The sequence below is a fragment of the Leucoraja erinacea genome, unplaced genomic scaffold, assembly GCF_028641065.1.
Source record: "Leucoraja erinacea ecotype New England unplaced genomic scaffold, Leri_hhj_1 Leri_229S, whole genome shotgun sequence".
Classification (NCBI taxonomy): domain Eukaryota; kingdom Metazoa; phylum Chordata; class Chondrichthyes; order Rajiformes; family Rajidae; genus Leucoraja; species Leucoraja erinaceus.
In genome coordinates, this window is record NW_026576130.1 from 152,262 (window position 1) to 171,724 (window position 19,463).

The 19,463-nt window shown below is 55.4% G+C and overlaps 1 protein-coding gene and 1 long non-coding RNA gene across 2 annotated transcripts; one reads left to right on the forward strand and one right to left on the reverse strand.

Annotated features, from left to right (window-relative positions):
- Positions 1 to 728: 728 nt before the first annotated feature.
- Positions 729 to 1,295, reverse strand: LOC129716408 (uncharacterized). The gene is made up of 3 exons (XR_008726632.1): positions 1,170 to 1,295; positions 1,013 to 1,120; positions 729 to 949 (listed from the first exon to the last, which is right to left on the reverse strand). It is a non-coding gene; the product is annotated as an uncharacterized LOC129716408 (long non-coding RNA).
- On the forward strand, positions 960 to 18,045 carry LOC129716407 (ubiquitin carboxyl-terminal hydrolase MINDY-1-like). Its single transcript, XM_055666281.1, has 9 exons — positions 960 to 2,919; positions 4,261 to 4,318; positions 6,145 to 6,208; positions 6,920 to 7,079; positions 9,782 to 9,884; positions 12,246 to 12,388; positions 14,360 to 14,542; positions 16,930 to 17,073; positions 17,914 to 18,045. Exons 1-9 carry the CDS (start codon positions 2,371 to 2,373, stop codon positions 18,034 to 18,036), a joined length of 1,527 nt encoding a protein of 508 aa, XP_055522256.1. The 5' UTR covers positions 960 to 2,370; the 3' UTR covers positions 18,037 to 18,045.
- The last annotated feature ends 1,418 nt before the right edge of the window (positions 18,046 to 19,463 follow it).

The following is a 19,463-nucleotide window of genomic DNA, read 5'->3' on the forward strand; positions in this document are numbered from 1 at the left end:
GTTGCGCTGCGGGGCAGAGGGGAGGGGGGCGGGAGGAGTTGACACTTCCGGCCGCCGGCTCCGTCGCCCTTCACTTCCGGCCGCCCGTCCCCTCCGCCGCCGCCGCCGCCCTCCCACAAAAGTCACTTTTCTCGCGGTTAGGGGAGCTGCAAGCGCCGGGAGTTACCTCAGAATCTGCTCGTCTCGTCGAGTGGCAGCGGGCGTGGGGCCGGGAGGGGGGGGGAAGTCGATTTTTTTTTTAATGTCATGTTATTGTGGTGGGGAGGAGGGGGGTGACGTCAGCAGGTGAGGGGGTAGAGGGAGGGTGAGGGGGGACAAAGTAACGCAAAGGTTAGTGTTGGGGGGGGAGGTTGAAGGGTGTGTGTGTGTGTGTGGGGGGGTCCATAACCCAGGGGGGTTGGGGTCTCCTCAAGGAGGGAGGCAGATATTTATCTCCCTGAGGTGTCTTCTGCATCAAAAATAACAATTTGGGGGACCCTCTCCTCAATAATTCCCCTCCCTCCCTCCATAATCTCCTCTTCCCCTCATTAAGCCCACTCCTCCATCAAATAACCTCCCTCCATCAAATAACCCCCTTCCTTCATCAAATAACCTTCCTCCGTTCATCAAATAACACTCTTCTTCCATCAAATAACCCCCTTCCTCCATCAAATAACCTCCTCCCTTCATCAAATAACCTCCTCCCTCCATCAAATAACCTCCTTCCTTCATCAAAAGACCCTCTTCATCAAATAATCCCTCTTCTTCCATCAAATAACTCTCTTCATCAAATACCCTCCTCCCTCCATCAAATAACCTCCTCCCTCCATCAAATAACCTCCTCCCTCCATCAAATAACCTCCTCCCTTCATCAAATAACCCCCTTCCTCCATCAAATAACCCATCTTCTTCCATCAAATAACCTTCCTTCCTTCCTTCATCAAATAACCTCCTTCCTTCATCAAATAACCTCTTCCTTCATCAAATAACCTCTTCCCTTCATCAAATAACCCCCTTCCCTCCATCAAATAACCTCCTCCCTCCATCAAATACCCTCCTCCCTTCATCAAATAACCCCCTCCCTTCATCAAATAACCCCCTTCCTCCATCAAATAACCTCCTCCCTTCATCAAATAACCTCCTTTCATCAAATAAACTCTTCATCAAATACCCTCCCTCCATCAAATAACCTCCTTTCATCAAATAACTCTCTTCATCAAATACCCTCCTTCCGCCATCAAATAACCCCCCTTCCTTCATCAAATAAGCTCCTTCCTCCATCAGCTAATCCCTCAAATCAACTCCCTCCCTCCTCCGTAACCCTCTTGTCCCTCAATACCTCCCTGACATCCCCGCTCGCCCCTCATTAATAACCCTCCTTCCCTCAATAACGTCCCACACCCTCAATAACCACCCCACCCCAACCTCCTTTCCTCCTGAGCAAACGCCGCCTCTAAAATAACCCCCCCATGACCAATATCTTCCTCTGTCCGCCCAAAGGATCTGGGTGCAGCGGTCGAAGGTGGAAGGAGACGACCTTTGAACCCCCAACCCGGGAAGCGGGGAGGTGACGGATGTCAAAGGTCGAGGTGTCCATCAGGTCAAAGGGGTCTGGGGTCAAAGGTTGAGGAACGGCACCCGGTCAACGCCACGGGTCGAAAGGTCGCGGGAGGGTGTCAACAACTCAAAGGGTCCAGGCGCGGGGGGTCAAAAGTGGAGGGGCTAGAGGACCCAAGCGGTGGGGAACAGGGGTTAGGTTTTGGCACTAGGTTTTGTACCTCCTCCCTCCAAGGGTAGGCGTGAGGGCAAAGCAAGGCCAGGGAACTCTTTGTCCCGATACCTCGGAAGGGGCTTCCTACTTAGCTTCAAGCCGGAGCCTTGGAACACTGCGCGTGGGGGTGTGAGAAGCCTCCAGATAGAAACACCCCTGAGCTGATCCAAGTTACAGACGGTGGTGTCTGTGAACAAAACAGTTGGAGCCCAGGGCAACGTTGGTAGACCAGCAAGAGACCAGGACTACACCTTGCTTTTACTTCCGTGGGATATGTTGAGCAACGACAAAGACTAAACTTCCTCCTTGCCCAGAGACGTTTCTGACTGAAGTGGCTCCATATAACGGATATTTGCAGTCTGCAAAAAGAGATACCCACCCTAATCCCATTTTATCACGTCCAAATACCTCTGTTGGAGATAGCAAGACAAATTGTCGGGACTGTCAGAAACTCGGAAAGAAAAAAACACTACACGTTCAAACTGTGTGCGATGGTTGAAGATTAAAGAAATTGATTGAGGGGATTGTTGTCAGTATCTCCAAGGACAAGGGATCCAGTGGTTTACTGTGACGTTTCCCTTGAGAGAGAGAGAGGCCTGTTGAGGTTGGAGTCTCTGGCCATGGACAGCGCTGCGTTTGAAAAGGGCGACAATATAGGTCTGGACACACGAGCAGCCGCCGCATCGGTCAGCGCCAAGCCGTCCGACTCCGGTGATTCCAGCCGGATGGAAGGTTGCTCGGACGGTCTGGAGGGGGCCGGGAAGATGACGGGGACCGACTCCCAGGAGCCGGACAGCAGCAAGGAGTCGCTGCCCTGCATCTTGGCCCTGGCGGAGTCCGACGGAGACGTGGCCAGCCTGACTCCCTCGCTGGGCTCCCCGGACGAGGAGGAGATGGACGATCTGGCGGAAGCCGAGGGCCCCCTGGCCGAGAGCGCCGACTCCGACCGGGTCTCCGCCCCGTCGCTGGGGGGCTGCAGCGAGACGGAGCAAGACGGCGCGCAGGGGGCCGCGCCGAAGCCCGAGGTCTACCGGGCTGACCCCAGCAACACCTTCTATTACGTCAAGTGGATCAGCTGGAAGGGCGAGAAGACCCCCGTCATCACCCAGAGTGAAAACGGGCCCTGCCCCTTGATCGCCATCATGAACATCTTGTTCCTGAGATGGAAGGTAGACTTGCAGCAGTTTCATCCCCTGAGTTATAGTCATAGTGTGATACAGCGCGGAAACAGGCCCTTCAGCCCAATTTGGCCACACCGGCCAACATGCCCCAGCTACACGTCCCACCTGCCCGCCCGCTTGGTCCATATCCCTCCAAACATGTCCTATCCATGTACCTGTCTAGCTGTTTCTTAAATGTTCGGATAGTCCCTGCCTCAACTACCTCCTCCGGCAGCTCGTTCCATACACCCACCACCCTCTGTGTGGAAAAAGTTATCCCTCAGATTCCTATTAAATTTTCCCCTTCACCTTGAACCTTGAATGTCCTCTGGTCCTCGATTCCTCTACTCTGGGCAAAATGCTTTCACTCTATTCCCCTCGTGATCTTTTCCACCTGTATAAGATCACCCCTCATCCTTCTGCACTCCAAGGAATAGAGGAGTCCCAGCCTGCTCAACCTCTGGTCCTCAATTCACCTAGGCTGGGCAAGAGACTGTACGTCTATCCCGATCTATTCCTCTCATGATTTTGTACACCTCTATAAGATCACCCCTCATCCTCCTGCACTCCAAGCAATAGAGACCCAGCCTGCTCAACCTCTCCCGATAGCTCAGAATGCTGGCAACATCCTCGTAAATCTTCTCCGCACCCTTTCCAGCTTGACGACATCTTTCCTGTAACACGGTGCCCACACATCACTCCTTCTCTCTTCTTTTAAGACCTTCCCTCTCTGGCCAAGAGCTGGGTTACCCTCCTCAGCACCTCCCAAAGTGGCTAAGTATCAGATGTTGTCCTTGAACGCTTTGGGACCTTGCTTCATTTCACTCCGTGAAAGGCAAAGACCCTACAGCGAGCAAGATAGTCCACTCGACGAAAAAGACGTAGTACGGTCATGGGTAATTTTCGGCCCCATTTCCGTAACCGGCTTCCGTCTCTGCACCAAAGATCCCGTAGCTGAACAAAGATACTAGTGCGGAGACGGAAGCCGGTTACGGAAACATCCTTGTAAAAATAAAAGTTATTTGGTAAAAATCTTCTCCCCATTTTCAGAATTTGAATTTATTAACACAGACTGTTCCCCCGCAATGTTGATTACATTGCGAGTCGGGTCAGGTCGGGTTACTGAAATGGATGAAAAAAGGGCCCACGTTCCGCTCCGTTGCGTACTACACGTCAGCCCATTGCATTTAGGAGTAGCCTATCTTGCTCCGCTATAGGATCTTTGGTGAAAGGTGCTGTTGAAATGGAAATTTGAGTGCTAACTTCAAAATGAATTTTTAAAAAGATGTAACAACCAGTGACCATATTGCTTCAGAACAATCCCTGGATATTTCCTTTTTTTTCCTGCAGGTCAAGATACCACCAAAGACTGAGGTGATATCGGTTGAACAGTTGATGATCCTTCTCGGTAACTATAGATCCACTTAAGTCAAGCGGTTCCAACGCTCGATTGACCAGTGTCTTATGTCCAGCTCATTGAAAACTCTGAGGAGACAAGGGACTGCGGAGAGACACAAAATACTGGAGTACCTCAGCGGGACAGGCAGCATCACTGGAGAGAAGGAATGGGCGATGTATCGGGTCGAGACCCTTCTTCAGACTGATGTCAGGGGAGGGGGGTGGGACAGAGATAGAATGTAGTCGGAGACAATAGACAACAGGTGCAGGAGTAGGCCATGCGGCCCTTCGAGCCAGCACTGCCATTCAATGTGATCATGGCTGATCATCCCCAATCTGTATCCCCTTCCTGCCTTCCCCCAATATCCCCTGACTCCGCTATTTTTAAGAGCCATATCTAGCTCTTTCTTAAAAGCATCCAGAGAACCGGCCTCCATTGCCCTCTGAGGCAGAGAATTCCACAAGACTCACCACTCTCTGTGAGAAAAAGTGTTTCCTCGTCTCCGTTCTAAAATGGCTCCATTCTAAATGACAGTAAGACCAGTGGGAGAACCTAGAAGGGGGAGGGGATGGAGAGAGAGGGGAATCAAGGGCGACTTGAAAGTTAGATAAGTCAATGTCCATACTGCTGGGGTATCTATAGTCACTAGTTTATTGTCACGTGTACCGCGGTACAGAGAAAGGTTTTCTTGTTGCGTGCTAACCAGTCAGTAGAAAGACTATACATGATTACAATCGAGCCGCCCACAGTGTACAGATACGAAAGGACACCCATTCCTTCTCTCCAGAGATGCTGCCTGTCCCGCTGAGTTACTCCAGCATTGTGTGTCTACTTTCGATGTAGACCAGCATCTGCAGCTCCTTCGAACACACAGGCACTGCAGATGCTGGTTTACTAAAAAAAAAAGTCATAAAGTGCTGGAGTAACTGAGCGGGCTGGCAGCATCTCCGGAGAACATGAACAGGTGACCCAGTATGCCGCAGGACCTATTTCCGTGCTGTATCTCGAAACTAAACTAAAATCTCTCCACGTGCCAGTTCTCCTTTAAGAGGCTCCTCAAAGCTGACTGACTTTGTGGTCATATGTTTGCCTTGGTGTCAACTTCAAAGTAACACTCCCATAAAGCTAACAACGGACATCGTGCCAATCGAGTTTATCCCTGTAGTCTTATATACAAAGGTCATATTTTAATTGAAACAGCACTGTATTTCTAAACATTAAAAAAATGCCAAGTACTGAAGAGCGGTCCCGACCCAAAATGTTACCTATCCACGTTCTCCACAGATGCTGCCTGACCCGCTGAGTTACCCCAGCACTCTGTGAAACATAGAAACATAGAAATTAGGTGCAGGAGTAGGCCATTCGGCCCTTCGAGCCTGCACCGCCATTCAATATGATCATGGCTGATCATCCAACTCAGTATCCCGTACCTGCCTTCTCTCCATACCCCCTGATCCCCTTAGTCACAAGGGCCACATCTAACTCCCTCTTAAATATAGCCAATGAACTGGCCTCAACTACCCTCTGTGGCAGAGAGTTCCAGAGATTCACCACTCTCTGTGTGAAAAAAGTTCTTCGCATCTCGGTTTTTAAAGGATTTCCCCCTTATCCTTAAGCTGTGACCCTTTGTCCTGGACTTCCCTAACATCGGGAACAATCTTCCTGCATCTAGCCTGTCCAACCTCTTAAGAATTTTGTAAGAAATGTCACCTATCTAGCTCTCTGACGCTGGGTCTCTGATCTCTAAACAGAATACTTCAGCAAAGCGTTTGTGCTTTGAAAATGGTGTTACCCGTGTCAACAGCTGCAGCTTTCCTGTTGTGTTTCCCTTCCAGGCGACTGCGTGCTCTCCACCAAGCCGAAGGAGAGCTCGGAGGGGCTGCAACTCAACTTTGACCAGGTACCGCTCACCTTAACCCACCAGGTACCTCTCGCCTTCATCCACCTCAAAACGTTCCCCATATGTGGTCCCATGACCTGTGAGGTCAGGAGGGGGAACTTTTGTCAGCGGCCCACGGAATTCACGTGACGGCAATGGGCTGGTGGGATGAATGGCGTTGCTCTTGTGCTGACCAATGACAGTAACTCTCTTCCTCTTCCCCCCTCCCTATTCCCCCCCCCCCACCCCATCCCCTCCCCCACCCCACCCTCCTCCCCTTCCTCCCCCCATCTTTCCCTCCCTCCCCTCCCTCCTCTCCTCCTTCCTTCCCCTCCTCTCCCCTCTCTCCACCTCCTCCTTCTTCCACCCCTCCCTCTCCCTTCCATCTCCTCCTCCTCCTCTTCCCCTTCCTCTCTCTCCCCTCCCTCCTATTCCCTCCCCCTTTCTCCTCCTTCCCCCTCTCTCCTCCCCTCATCCAATCTCTGACCTCCTCTCCCTCCCTCTCCTCTCCCCTCCCTCTCCTTCTTCCCCATCCTTCCTGCCACAATCCTCCCCAATCTTCTAATTCCCCCCCCATCTTCCCCTCTTCTCTCCTACTCTCTCTCTCTCTCTCCCCTCTCCTTCTTCCCTCTCCCCCCTCTCCCCCCCCCCCCCCCCTCTCCCCTCCCCCCGCCCTCCCCCTCCCCTACCCCCTCTTCCCCCCCCCCTCCCCCCCCCCCCCCCCCCCCCCCGAACATGAACGATGCCATGTCTGTCCTCCCCAAGCTTTCGACGGGGCTGGACGTCAATGTCCGCTTCACGGGAGTGGGCGACTTTGAGTACACCCCCGAGTGCATCGTGTTCGACCTCCTGGATGTCCCCCTCTACCACGGCTGGCTTGTCGACCCGCAGGTAGGTGCGAGGGAACGCCGTCTACCCGCTCCCCGAGGACCCCCTGCTGGAGCCACCCTATCCATGTTCATCCAGAGATGCTGCCTGACCCGCTGAGTTACTCCGGCACTCTGTGTCCTCTTGTGTGAAGCAGCAGTTCCTAGTTCCCACAGGAACAAGAAGTTGGGTTAAATTTCACTCGGCACGTTTGTGTGCTCTGGGATGTGCCGTCTGGAAAGACAGTGGAAAAGGATTCAAGTGAAGCGCTCCTAACAAAACGAAAGTGATAAACAAATGGAGGGGACACGAGGAACTGCAGATGCTGGAATCCTAAAAACCCTGTCCCACGGTAAGAGTTCATTCCAAGAGCTCTCCCGAGTTAAAAAAAAATCAAACTCGTAAGCACGGGAGAATGAACGTAGCGGGTACGTCGGAGCTCGGGGACGTTTCGTAACGCTAACGGCAGGTACTCGGGAAGACTCGCTAACGGCAGGTAAGCACGTGAAGACTCGTGAAGATTTTTCAACATGATGAAAAATGTCCACGAGAGCCCCGAGCACCGACGAGCGGCCATTATCGTAAATCTCCGAGTTTGAATCAGGGCAAACTCGGGAGAACTCTTGGAATGAACTCGTACCTACCGTGGGACAGGGCTTTGAACAAAACACAAAGTGCTGGAGTAACTCAGCGGATCAGGCAGCATCTCCAGAGAATGTGCATAGGTGACGTTTCGGGTTGAGACCCTTCTTCAGACTGATTATTAGTTGGGGTGTGGGTGGGGGGAGGGGGGGGAGAGGAGAGAGCTGGGGCAGAGGTGGGTGCGGGATAAAGCCTGGTGAGTGATAGGTGGATATAGGTTAGGGGGTAGACACAAAGTGCTGGAGTAACTCAGCGGGTGAGGCAGCATCTCTGAAGAGGAGGAAGAGGCGACGTTTCGGGTCGAGACCCTTCTTCATACCCGAAAATGTCGTCTATTCTGTCCGGAGATGCTGCCTCACCCGAGTTACTCCAACTCTTTGTGTCTGCCTTCGATTTAAACCAGCATCTGCACTTCTTTCTTACAGATTAGGAGGTTTAGTTTAGTTTAGTTTTAGACATACAGCGCCGAAACAGGCCCTTCGGCCCATCGAGCCTGCGCCGAGCACATTAACACTACCCTATACACACACACACACGGGACAATTTTACCAAAGCCAATTAACCTGCAAACCTGTACGTCTTTGAGACCAAAGACCTCCGAGAAAACCCATGCAGGTCACGGGGAGCACGTACAAACTCCGTACAGACAGCACCCGCAGTCGGGATCGAACCCGGGTCCCTGGTGTGCTTACAGTAGCTCCACCGCTGTGCCAGCGTGCTGCCCCACGATTGTTGACAGGCCGATGATTGGGGGAAAAGGTGCGAGACAAAGATAGAAGAGGCACAAATTGTGAAGCCAGAGGAGGGAACATCGGTCGAAGGTGAGGGAGCGGGAAGGGGAGGAATGTGTGGGGCTCGGGGAAGAGAGGGGAGAACAGGATGGGTTAGAACCCCCTTTTCATTAGAGCTAGCAACCAAAGATCCTATAGCGGAGCAAGATAGACCACTCCTGCTAAATGCAATGGGCTGACGTGTAGTACGCAACGGAGCGGAACGTCGGCCATTTCAGTAACCCAACCCGACTCGCAGTGTAATAAACGTTGCGGGGGAACAGTTTGTGAATAAATTATAATTCTGAAAATGAGAAGATTTTTCCCAAAGAACTTTTATTTTTACCAGGATGTTTCCGTAACCGGCTTCCGTCTCCGCACTAGTATCTTTGCTCCGCTACGGGATCTTTGGTGCGGAGACGGGAGCCGGTTACGGAAATGGGGCCGGAAATCACCCACGAATCTGCCCATGACCGTACTACGTCTTTTTCGTCGAGTGGACTATCTTGCTCGCTGTAGGGTCTTTGCTAGCAAAGGGGTGAAAGGCCGCCTTTGTGACCAAGGGTCTTGTTGTGTTGTGGACTCGTTGCTAGCTGTGGTTTGGTCACAGTGGTACTACTCCCCAGCCTTCCGGCACTCCCTGGGTGACCACTGATCTGTTTTTCCCTCTCTCTCTTCCTCCATTCCCTTCCGTCCCGCTCTGCTCTTCTCTTCCTACTCTCCCTCTCTCCTTCCCCCATATCTCTCCCCCATTCCCCCCCTCTCTCCCCCATTTCCCCCCATCTCTCCCCCATTCCCCCCCCCTCTCTCCCCCATTTCCCCCCTCTCTCCCCCCATTCCCCCCATCTCTCCCCCATTCCCCCCTCCCCATTCCCCCATTCCCCCCTCTCTCCCCTTCCCCCCTCCCTCCCCCATTCCCCGCCCCCCTCTCTCCCCATTCCACTCGCTCTCCCCCATCATCCCCCTCCCTCTCTCCCCCATTCCCCTCCTTGCTCCCATTCCCCTCCCCATTTCTCCCCCATTCCCCTCCCCCTCTCTCCCCCCATCCCCCTCCCCCCTCTCTCCCCATTCCCTTCTCTCTCTCCCCCTCCCCTCCCTCTTGCTCCCATTCCCCTCCCCTTCTCTCCCCCATTCCCTTCATCTCTCATCTCCCCCGCCTCTCTTCCCCCCCTCCTCCTGTTCTACCCTCCTCCTCCCCCCCCATTTCCCCCCTGCCTTGTTGCCCCACTCCTCCCTCCCTCCTTCACTCCCCCCCCCCCCCCCCCCCAATGTCCTCTCTCCCCCGTTCCCGCATTCCCGCACCGGTCTCCCCAGAGCCACGAGGCGTTGCAGGCGGTCGGGAGGTGCAGCTACAACCAGCTGGTGGAGAAGATCATCAGCTCCAAGCACTCGACGGACAGTGCGCTGGTCAGCGAAGGTGAGGCAGGCGGGCGATGCCCCTAGCCGGGGGGAGGGGGGGGGTGAGGGGGTCCCCCCGTCATTCTCCCACCGGCACTCTCCGAGCATCAGCGGCAACTGGCGGCCGAACTGCAGAAGGAACTGCAGGTGCCGATTTACACCGGAGATAGACGCAAAGTGCTGGAGTAACTCAGCGGGACGGGCGGCATCTCTGGAGAAGGAATGGGTGACGTTTCGGGCCGAGACCCATCGTTTAAGGGCCTGTCCCACTATACGAGCTGATTCAAGGGATTCGGGGAAATACGGTAATGGCCGCTCGTAGGTACTCGGGGCTCTCGTGGACATTTTTCAACATGTTGAAAAAACTTCGCGAGCTTGCCGCGTTTCCCGAGTACCTGCCGTTGGCGTTACGAGCCGCTAAGAGACGTCCCCGAGCTCCGACGTACCCGCTACGTACATTCTACGTACTTACCACGAGTTTGATTTTTTTTTTAAACTCGGGGGAGAGCTCTTGGGTAAACGCGTACAGTGGGACAGTCCCTTTAGTTGGGCCACTCCAGCTTTATTGCGTCCAAAAAACTGGGTCTCGACCCGAAACGTCACCCGCTCCCTCTCCAGAGATGCTGCCTGACCCGCTGAGTTACTCCAGCGTTTTGTGACTGTCTCCGGTGCCCAGTTCATGTTGGAGTCACGGGCCGGGCAGAGACAGGGGCATTGCTGGCAAGAGCAGCATTAATTGCCTGCCCATTGGCATCACTGACATTTGAGGCCTCAATGCCATTGGCACTAAAGTTTAGTTCAGAGATACAGAGAACACAGGCCCTTCGGCCCACCGAGTCCGTGCCGACCAGCGATCCCCGCACACGAACTCTATCCCAGAGGACTAAAGGGCTGAAGAAAAAGAAGAAGACGAGAACTAGGGATAGATAGATGGACGCAGTGAAATGTCCCTACACACGCTAGTGTGTACGTTCCCCCCGCGACCTGCGTGGGTTTTGCCCTCAAATCTCGTGGTGTGCTGAAGCAAAGCAAGAATTTCATTGTCCTATCAGGGGCACATGGCAATAAACTCTCTTGAACTTGAACATGAACACTCCGAAGACGTACAGGTTTGTAGTTTAATCGGTATCAATGTAAAATGTTCCTACATAGAAACATAAATTAGGTGCAGGAGTAGGCCATTCGGCCCTTCGAGCCTGCACCGCCATTCAATATGATCATGGCTGATCATCCAACTCAGTATCCCGTACCTGCCTTCTCTCCATACCCCCTGATCCCCTTGGCCACAAGGGCCACATCTAACTCCCTCTTAAATATAGCCAATGAACTGGCCTCAACTACCCTCTGTGGCAGAGAGTTCCAGAGATTCACCACTCTCTGTGTGAAAAAGGTTCTTCTCATCTCGGTTTTAAAGGATTTCCCCCTTTATCCTTAAGCTGTGCCCCTTGTCCTGGACTTCCCCAACATCCGGGAACAATCTTCCTGCATCTAGCCTGTCCAACCCCTTAAGAATTTTGTAAGTTTCTATAAGATCCCCTCTCAATCTTCTAAATTCTAGAGAGTATAAACCAAGTCTATCCAGTCTTTCTTCATACTGTGTGTAGGATGGTGTTGGTGTGCGGAGATCGCTGGTCGCTGCCGACTCAGCGGGCCTGTTTCTGCGCTGTATCTCTATAAACTAAAAAAATTAAACCTTGTATACTAACACTATCCTACACACACCGGGGATAGTTTACAATCTCTACTGAAGCCAATTAACCTACAAACCTGAAGGTGGACAAAAATGCTGGGGAAACTCAGCGGGTGCGGCAGCATCTATGGAGCGAAGGAAATAGGCGACGTTTCGGGACGAAACGTCGCCTATTTCCTTCGCTCCATAGATGCTGCCGCACCCGCTGAGTTTCTCCAGCATTTTTGTCCACCGTCGATTTTTCCAGCACCTGCAGTTCCTTCTCAAACAATTGACCGACAAACCTGCACGTCTTTGGAGTGTGGCAGGAAGCCGGAAGCACCCGGAGGAATCCCGCGCTGGGTCACGGGGGGGGGGGCGAACGTGAGGCGGGCAACCCGTAGCGACTCTACCGTGAGGCAGCGACTATACCGCTGACCCAGCACGCCGCCCTTCTTGAGAGAGAGAGAGAGAGAGAACGAGGCCAAGAGTGCGGGGGAGTTGAGGTCTTTGCGATTAGGGGTGGAACCTTGTGAGGCAGCAGCTCTACCCGCTGCGCCGCCGAACGCCGCTGCCGTGAAAGGGAATGAGGCTGAAGTACGGGAGAGTTGCCGCCAGCCACGGGGGTTAGCACCAGAGACGGGGGGGTGGAACGGCGGGCGCTGGCAGGCGGCGGGAACGTTAAACCCCTCGCTGTGCTCCGTCCCGCAGGTCTGGTGGCCGAGCAGTTCCTCGACGCCACGGCCACGCAGCTGACGTACCACGGCCTCTGCGAGCTGACGGCGGCGGCGAAGGAAGGCGAGCTGTGCGTGTTCTTCCGCAACAATCACTTCAGCACCATGATTAAACACAAGGTGCGGGACTTGGACCCTCCCCCCCCCGCTCCTCCCACTGCCATCTCGGAGCCCTTCACGGTTGCCCACGTTGCCGTGCTAATCACCTCCTGCACCCCTCCCCCACCGTCTTCAGTTCAGTCTATTGTCACATGTACCGAGGTACAGTGAAAGGCCCCCTGCTCCTAGACTCTCCCACTAGTGGAAACATCCACTATCGCCGATCACTGAAAACTGCTGGCCTAAAACGTCGCCAACTGCTTCTGCCCATAGATGCTGTCTCGCTTAGAAACATAGAAAATAGGTGCAGGAGTAGAGGCCATTTGGCCCTTCGAGCCTGCATTCGCCATTCAATATGATCATGGCTAATCATCCAACTCAGTATCCTGTACCTGCCTTCTCTCCATACCCCCCGATCCCTTTAGCCACAAGGGCCACATCTAACTCCCTCTTAAATATAGCCAATGGACTGTGGCCTCGACTACCCTCTGTGGCAGAGAGTTCCAGAGATTTACCACTCTGTGTGAAAAATGTTTTTCTCATCTCGGTCCTAAAGGATTTCCCCCTTATCCTTAAACTGTGTGACCCCTTGTCCTGGACTTCCCCAACATCGGGAACAATCTTCCTGCATCTAGCAGCCGCTGAGTTACTTCGAAGAAGGGTCTCGACCCGAAACGTCGCCAATCCCTTCTCTCCATAGATGCTGCCTCACCCACTGAGTTACTTCGAAGAAGGGCCTCGGCCCGAAACGTCACCAATCCCTTCTCTCCATAGATGTTGCCTCACCCGCTGAGCTACCAGCATTTTGTGTCTACCTTGTATATATCTGTCTGTTTTTAAACATTGCGATAGTCCCAGCCTCAACTACCTCCTCTGGCAGCTCGTTCCATACACCCACTCCCCTTTTTTGTGAAATAGTTATCGCTAAGTATCCTATTAAATCTTTTCCCCTTCACCTAAAACCTCTGTCCTCTGGTCCTTGATTCCCCTACTCTGGGCAAGAGCATCTACCCGATCTATTCCTCTCATGATTTAATGCACCTCTATAAGATCACCCCTCATCCTCCTGTGCTCCAACGAATAGAGACCCAGCCTGCTCAACCTATATATTGAGTATAGAAGCTGGGATGTAATGTTAAAATTGTACAAGGCATTGGTGGAGTAAAATAGAGAGAGTACAGAGGCGATTTACTAGAATGTTGCCTGGGTTTCAACAACTAAGTTACAGAGAAAGGTTGAATAAGTTAAATCTTTATTCTCTGGAGCGCAGAAGGTTAAGGGGGGACTTGATAGAGGTCTTTAAAATGATGAGAGGGATAGACAGAGTTGATGTGGACAAGCTTTTCCCTTTGAGAATAGGGAAGATTCAAACAAGAGGACATGATTTCAGAATTAAGGGACAGAAGATTAGGGGTAACATGAGGGGGAACTTCTTTACTCAGAGAGTGGTAGCGGTGTGGAATGAGCTCCCAGTGGAAGTGGTGGAGGCAGGTTCGTTGGTATCACTTAAAAATAAATTGGATAGGCATATGGATGAGAAGGGAATGGAGGGTTATGGTATGAGTGCAGGCAGGTGGGACTAAGGGAAAATAATTGTTCGGCACGGACTTGTAGGGCCGAGATGGCCTGTTTCCGTGCTGTAATTGTTATATGGTTAACCTCTCCCTGTAGCTCACACTGACAACATCCTCGTAGATCTCTGCAACCTCTCCAGCTTGAATGAAACCTTCTGTCACTTATTTCTGACTTGGAATATAATGGTCCCTTTGCAAAGATGACGGGCTATCCTGTCCTGAGCATGCAACCATGGTCATGCTGAGCCCAGTTTGAGTCTGTGATAGCTGATGGCAGCTTCGACTGTGCATAGCCATGTCAACTCTGATACGCTCCAGGGTCAGCCATGTCCTCCGGTCCTCCATTGACCTGCTGTGGGCAAGAGACTCTGCGCATCTATTCCTCGCGTGATTTTCTGCACCCGTTTCTGATCGCCAGGGCCACCTCTACCTGCTGGTGACGGACCAGGGCTTCCTGTCGGAGCAGAAGCTGGCCTGGGAGAGCCTGCACAACGTGGAGGGGGACGGCAACTTCTGCGACGCCGACTTCTGCCTCAGCCACCCCAGTGGCCGCGAGCTCCCCTACGCCCCCGCTCAGCCGCCCCAGCAGCAGATCGACCAGGTAGGCACGGCACGTCACGGTCCTCTCCGACCCCCGCCAGGGCCCCTCAGCACCCCTACGGACCCCCCCGCTCAGCCGGCCTGGGAGAGCCCACAGCAGCAGATCGACCAGGTAGGCACGGCACGTCACGGTCCTCTCTCCGACCCCGCCTCCCGTCAGCACCCCTACGCCCCCGCCCAGCCGCCCCTGTAGCAGATCGACCAGGTAGGCACGGCACGTCACGGTCCCTCTCCGACTCCGCCTCCCGTCTGCACCCCTACGCCCCCCCCAGCCGCAGCAGATTGACCAGGTAGGCACGTCACGGTCCTCTCCGACCCCGCCTCCCGTCAGCAACCCTACGCCCCCCCCCGCCCAGCCAACCCCAGCAGCAGATCGACCAGGTAGGCACGGCACTCACGGTCCTCTCTCCACCCCGCCCCCGTCAACTCCCGCTCCCGCTCAGGCACGGCATGGCACGTCACGGTCCTCTCTCCGACCCCGCCTCCCTTCAGCACCCGCTCAGTAGCAGATTGACCAGGCAGGCACGGCATGTCACGGCCCTTCTTCCGACTCCCGTCAGCTCCCTTATGCACCCGCACAGCCGCCCCAGCAGCAGATCGACCAGGTCGGCACGGCATCTCACGGTCCTCTCTCCGACTCCCGTCAGCTCCCGCTCAGTAACAGATTGATCAGGTAGGAATGGCACGTCACGGTCCTCTCTTCTGACTCGCGTCAGCTCCCGCTCAGTAAAAGAATGACCAGGTGGGCACGTCGCAGTCCTCTCTTCGACCCCCGTCTCCCCCCCCCCCCCACAAGCAATGACAGTCCGTAATCCGAACTGACAGCACTCCCCCTCCCCACCACCTGTGCAGAACCAATGGAGGGTGGCACTATCGGTGATGAAACATAGAAAATAGGTGCAGGAGGAGGCCATTTGGCCCTTCGAGCCAGCACCGCCATTCATTGCGATCATGGCTGATTGTCCCCAATCAATAACCCGTGCCTGCCTTCTCCCCATATCCCTTGATTCCACTAGCCCTTAGAGATACTTGGTTAAGTTTAGTTTATTGTCAGGTGTGCAGTGAAAAGCTTTTCTGTTGCGCGCTATCCAGTCAGCTGAAAGATAGCATTTATGTCAAGAGGTCTAGAATATGTATGGGGAAAAAGGATCTCCTGTGGCGTTCTGTGCTGCATCTTGGTGGGACCAGTCTGTTGCTGAAGGTGCTCCTCAGGTTGACCAACGCGAGCTGTGTTGTCCAGGAGGCTCAGCAGTTTGAGGAGCATCCTCCCATCCGAGATCGACCTCCCGTCCGAGATCCAACTCCCGTCCGAGACCAACTCCCGTCCGAGACCACCTCCCGTCCGAGATCCACCTCCCGTCCGAGATCCACCTCCCGTCCGAGATCCACCTCCCGTCCGAGATCCACCTCCCGTCCGAGACCACCTCCCGTCCGAGATCCACCTCCCGTCCGAGATCCACCTCCCGTCCGAGATCCACCTCCCGTCCGAGACCACCTCCCGTCCGAGACCACCTCCCATCCGAGACCACCCCCCGTCCGAGACCACCTCCCGTCCGAGATCGACCTCCCGTCCGAGATCCAACTCCCGTCCGAGACCAGCTCCCGTCCGAGCCCACCTCCCGTCCGAGATCCACCTCCCGTCCGAGATCCACCTCCCGTCCGAGATCCACCTCCCGTCCGAGACCACCTCCCGTCCGAGATCCACCACCCATCCGAGATCCAACTCCCATCCGAGATCCACCTCCCATCCGAGATCCACCTCCCGTCCGAGACCACCTCCGTCCGAGATCACCTCCCGTCCGAGGCCACCTCCCGTCCGAGATCCACCTCCCGTCCGAGACCACCTCCTGTCCGAGACCAACCTCCCGTCCAAGATCCACCTCCCATCCGAGACCCCGTCCGAGACCACCTCCCGTCCGAGATCCACCCCCGTCCAAGACCACCTCCCGTCCGAGATCGACCTCCGTCCGAGACCACCTCCCGTCCGAGACCAACCTCCCATCCGAGATCCAACTCCCGTCCGAGATCCACCTCCCGTCCGAGACCTCCCGTCCGAGATCCACCTCCCGTCCGAGACCACCTCCCGTCCGAGATCCGAGACCACCTCCCGTCCAAGATCCACCTCCCGTCAATCCAACTCCAACTCTGCCCCTAGGACGGAGACCGGCCTTCCCGTTGAGTTTGTCGATCCTGCCGGTGTCTGCGGCCATCGCCTTGCCGTCCCGGCACACGGCAGCGAAGAAGGTGGCACCGATTGGTAGAACATTGGCTGCAGGCGTTGAAGAAGCGGGTGGGGGGGGGTTTGGAAGGGGGGCCTGTCAAGGGTTGGGAGCTGGAGAGCTGCCACTGACCGCTCTGTCCCCCCCCCCCCCCCAACCCCACACACAGGATTACATGGTGGCCCTGTCACTACAGCAGCAGCAGCAGAGCACAGGGGGCATCAGCGACCTGGAGCTGGCCCGGCAGCTGCAGGAGGAAGAGGACCGCCGGGCCGTGCAGTACCTGCAGGAGCAAGAGCAGCAGCCCCCACCGGTAAAGGCAGCCCCTCCCCGACCGACCCAGTGCTCTCTCTGTCCCCCTCGTGTGTCTGTCCCCATCTGCCCTCCCACCCAACACTGTGTGTGTGTGTGTGTGTGTGTGTGTGTGTGTGTGTGTGTGTGTGTGTGTGTGTGTGTGTGTGTGTGTGTGTGTGTGTGGGTGTGTGTGTGTGTGTGTGTGTGTGTGTGTGTGTGTGTGTGTGTGTGTGTGTGTGTGTGTCCCCCTGCATTACCCCCTCTGGTAAAGGCAGCGTCTCCCCGACCCACCGAGCACTTTCTCTGTATCCCCCCCCCCCCCCCCCCTCCCCCGCCCCCCCCCACCTCCCGGACCCAGTGCTGCTGTTTCGGGTCCAGACCCTTCTTCAGACTCAAAGAAGGATCTGGACCCGAAACGTCACCCATTCCTTCTCCCCAGAGTTGCTGCCTGTCCCGGCTGAGTTACTCCAGCTTTTTGTGTCTATCTTCGGTTTATACCAGCATCTGCAGTTCCTTCCTGCACTCTTAGGTATTCACCTCACCCGGGACGGGCTAGTCTGAAGAAGGGTCTCAACCCGAAACGTCACCTATTCCTTCTCTCCAGAGTTGCTGCCTGTCCCGCTGAGTTACTCCAGCATTTTGTGTCTATCTTCAGTTTAAACCAGCATCTGCAGTTCCCTCTGACACAGACATCTAGTGTGTGTGTGTGGGGCAGTTTGAGTGTACGGGGGGGGCGATGGCTGGTCAGCTCCGACACGCAGGGTCTGTTGCCGCGCTGTATCACCGTTACCACCGTGTCACCAGACGGGATCACCGGCCGTGGCAACGGAAAGTAATACGCGGCCTTTTCCCATCCTAGGCAGCAGCGGCGGCGGCGGCAACTGCCCGGCAACCGCCGGCCTCCGCTCGCCAGGGCCACGGCTCCGAGCGCAGGCAGCACCGTGACCGGGAAGAGAAGTCCAGAGACTGCACCGTGCTGTGAGCTGTCGGCCACGGGTCCCACGGCAACCTGGGGTGGTGGGGGGAGGGGGGAGGGGGGGGGAGGGGGGGGGGGGGAGGGAGGGGGGAGGGGAGACAACGATATGGGCCCTCACCTCCCCAGAGGATAACTCCACCGTTATACCCACCCCCCTCCCTCCGTTCATGTACACTAACAAGCCCGAGAGAGCAGCGAATGAACTTACACTACACGATGGCCCCTTGGCGGGAGGGTGTGTTGTGAGAGACGGATTTCCCCCCCTCTCTTCCACCCACTCGCCCCATCGCTCTCCCCCTCCCCCCCCCAACAGTCCCCCTCTCCCCTCTTTCATCCCTCTCTTCCATCCCTCCCCTCCCTCCCATTTCCCTCGTTCCCCCTCCCTCTCCTCCTCCCCTCCCTCTCTCCCCTCCCCTCCCGTCTCCCTCTCCCTTCCCTCTCCTCCCCTCCCACTCTCCACTCCCCTCTCCGTCTCCCTCTCCCTTCCCTCTCCTCCCCCCCCCCCGTCTCCCACTCTCCCCTCTCCGTCTCCCTCTCCCCTCCCTTTCCCCCCCCCCCCCCCTCCCTTCCCTCTCTCCCTCCCTCCCCCCCTTTCCCTCCCATCCCTTTCCCTCCCTCTGCTCCCCCCCCCCTCCCTTCCTCTCCCCCCCCCACCCCACTCCGTCCCTCCCTGCAGACACACCTGCCGTCGAGGGGCGCGGGTGGTCAGATGACCCCCCCCCCCCCCCCTTGCCCGCTTACACTCACTGATTTTAAACCTTTTAAATTTTAATCGATTGGTTTCTTTCGTAAGAGAATGATTTTAATTGTGACGACCTCCCCCCTCCCTCCCGTCCCCCCTCCTCCCTCCCCTTCCTTCTCCACCCTCTCCCACCCGATCCTGGGCCCTCCATGTGGCAAGTGCAGAGACCGACCCTGCCCACCAAAGGGGCAACCAGATAGTGGGTCAGTGTGACGACAGCATCACCTTCATAAGCTCCAAAGCCTCCTCCTCCTCCTCCTCCTCCTTCCCCCCCCCCCCCCCCCCCAGGTATTTTTAAATCCTCCCGCTCTTCCCCAAATTTAGAATCTCCCCCCACCCCAAAAAAAATGAAACCCCGGGGCTTCATCTCGGACGGGAGGTTGGTCTCGGATGGGAGTTGGTCTCGGGGTTGGGTGTAGTTGTAGAGATGGGATTCATATCGGAGACCCCCCACCCCCACCCATCCTGCTTTACGGCTATGTGGTATAAGCAAATATGCCATCCCCCCCCCCCCCCCAGCAGAATCAAACTTACTCTTGCAAACGTGGTGTGTTGGTGGGTGGGGGGGGGGGGAAGAAAAATTAATAAATGTCTACAACAAACGTGGTCTTCCTCCCACTCGGTTTCTCGACGGCTGCCGCTGTTTCTCAACGACGGCTCTTCGGTGTCAGCGCGCAACAGACAACGGCTT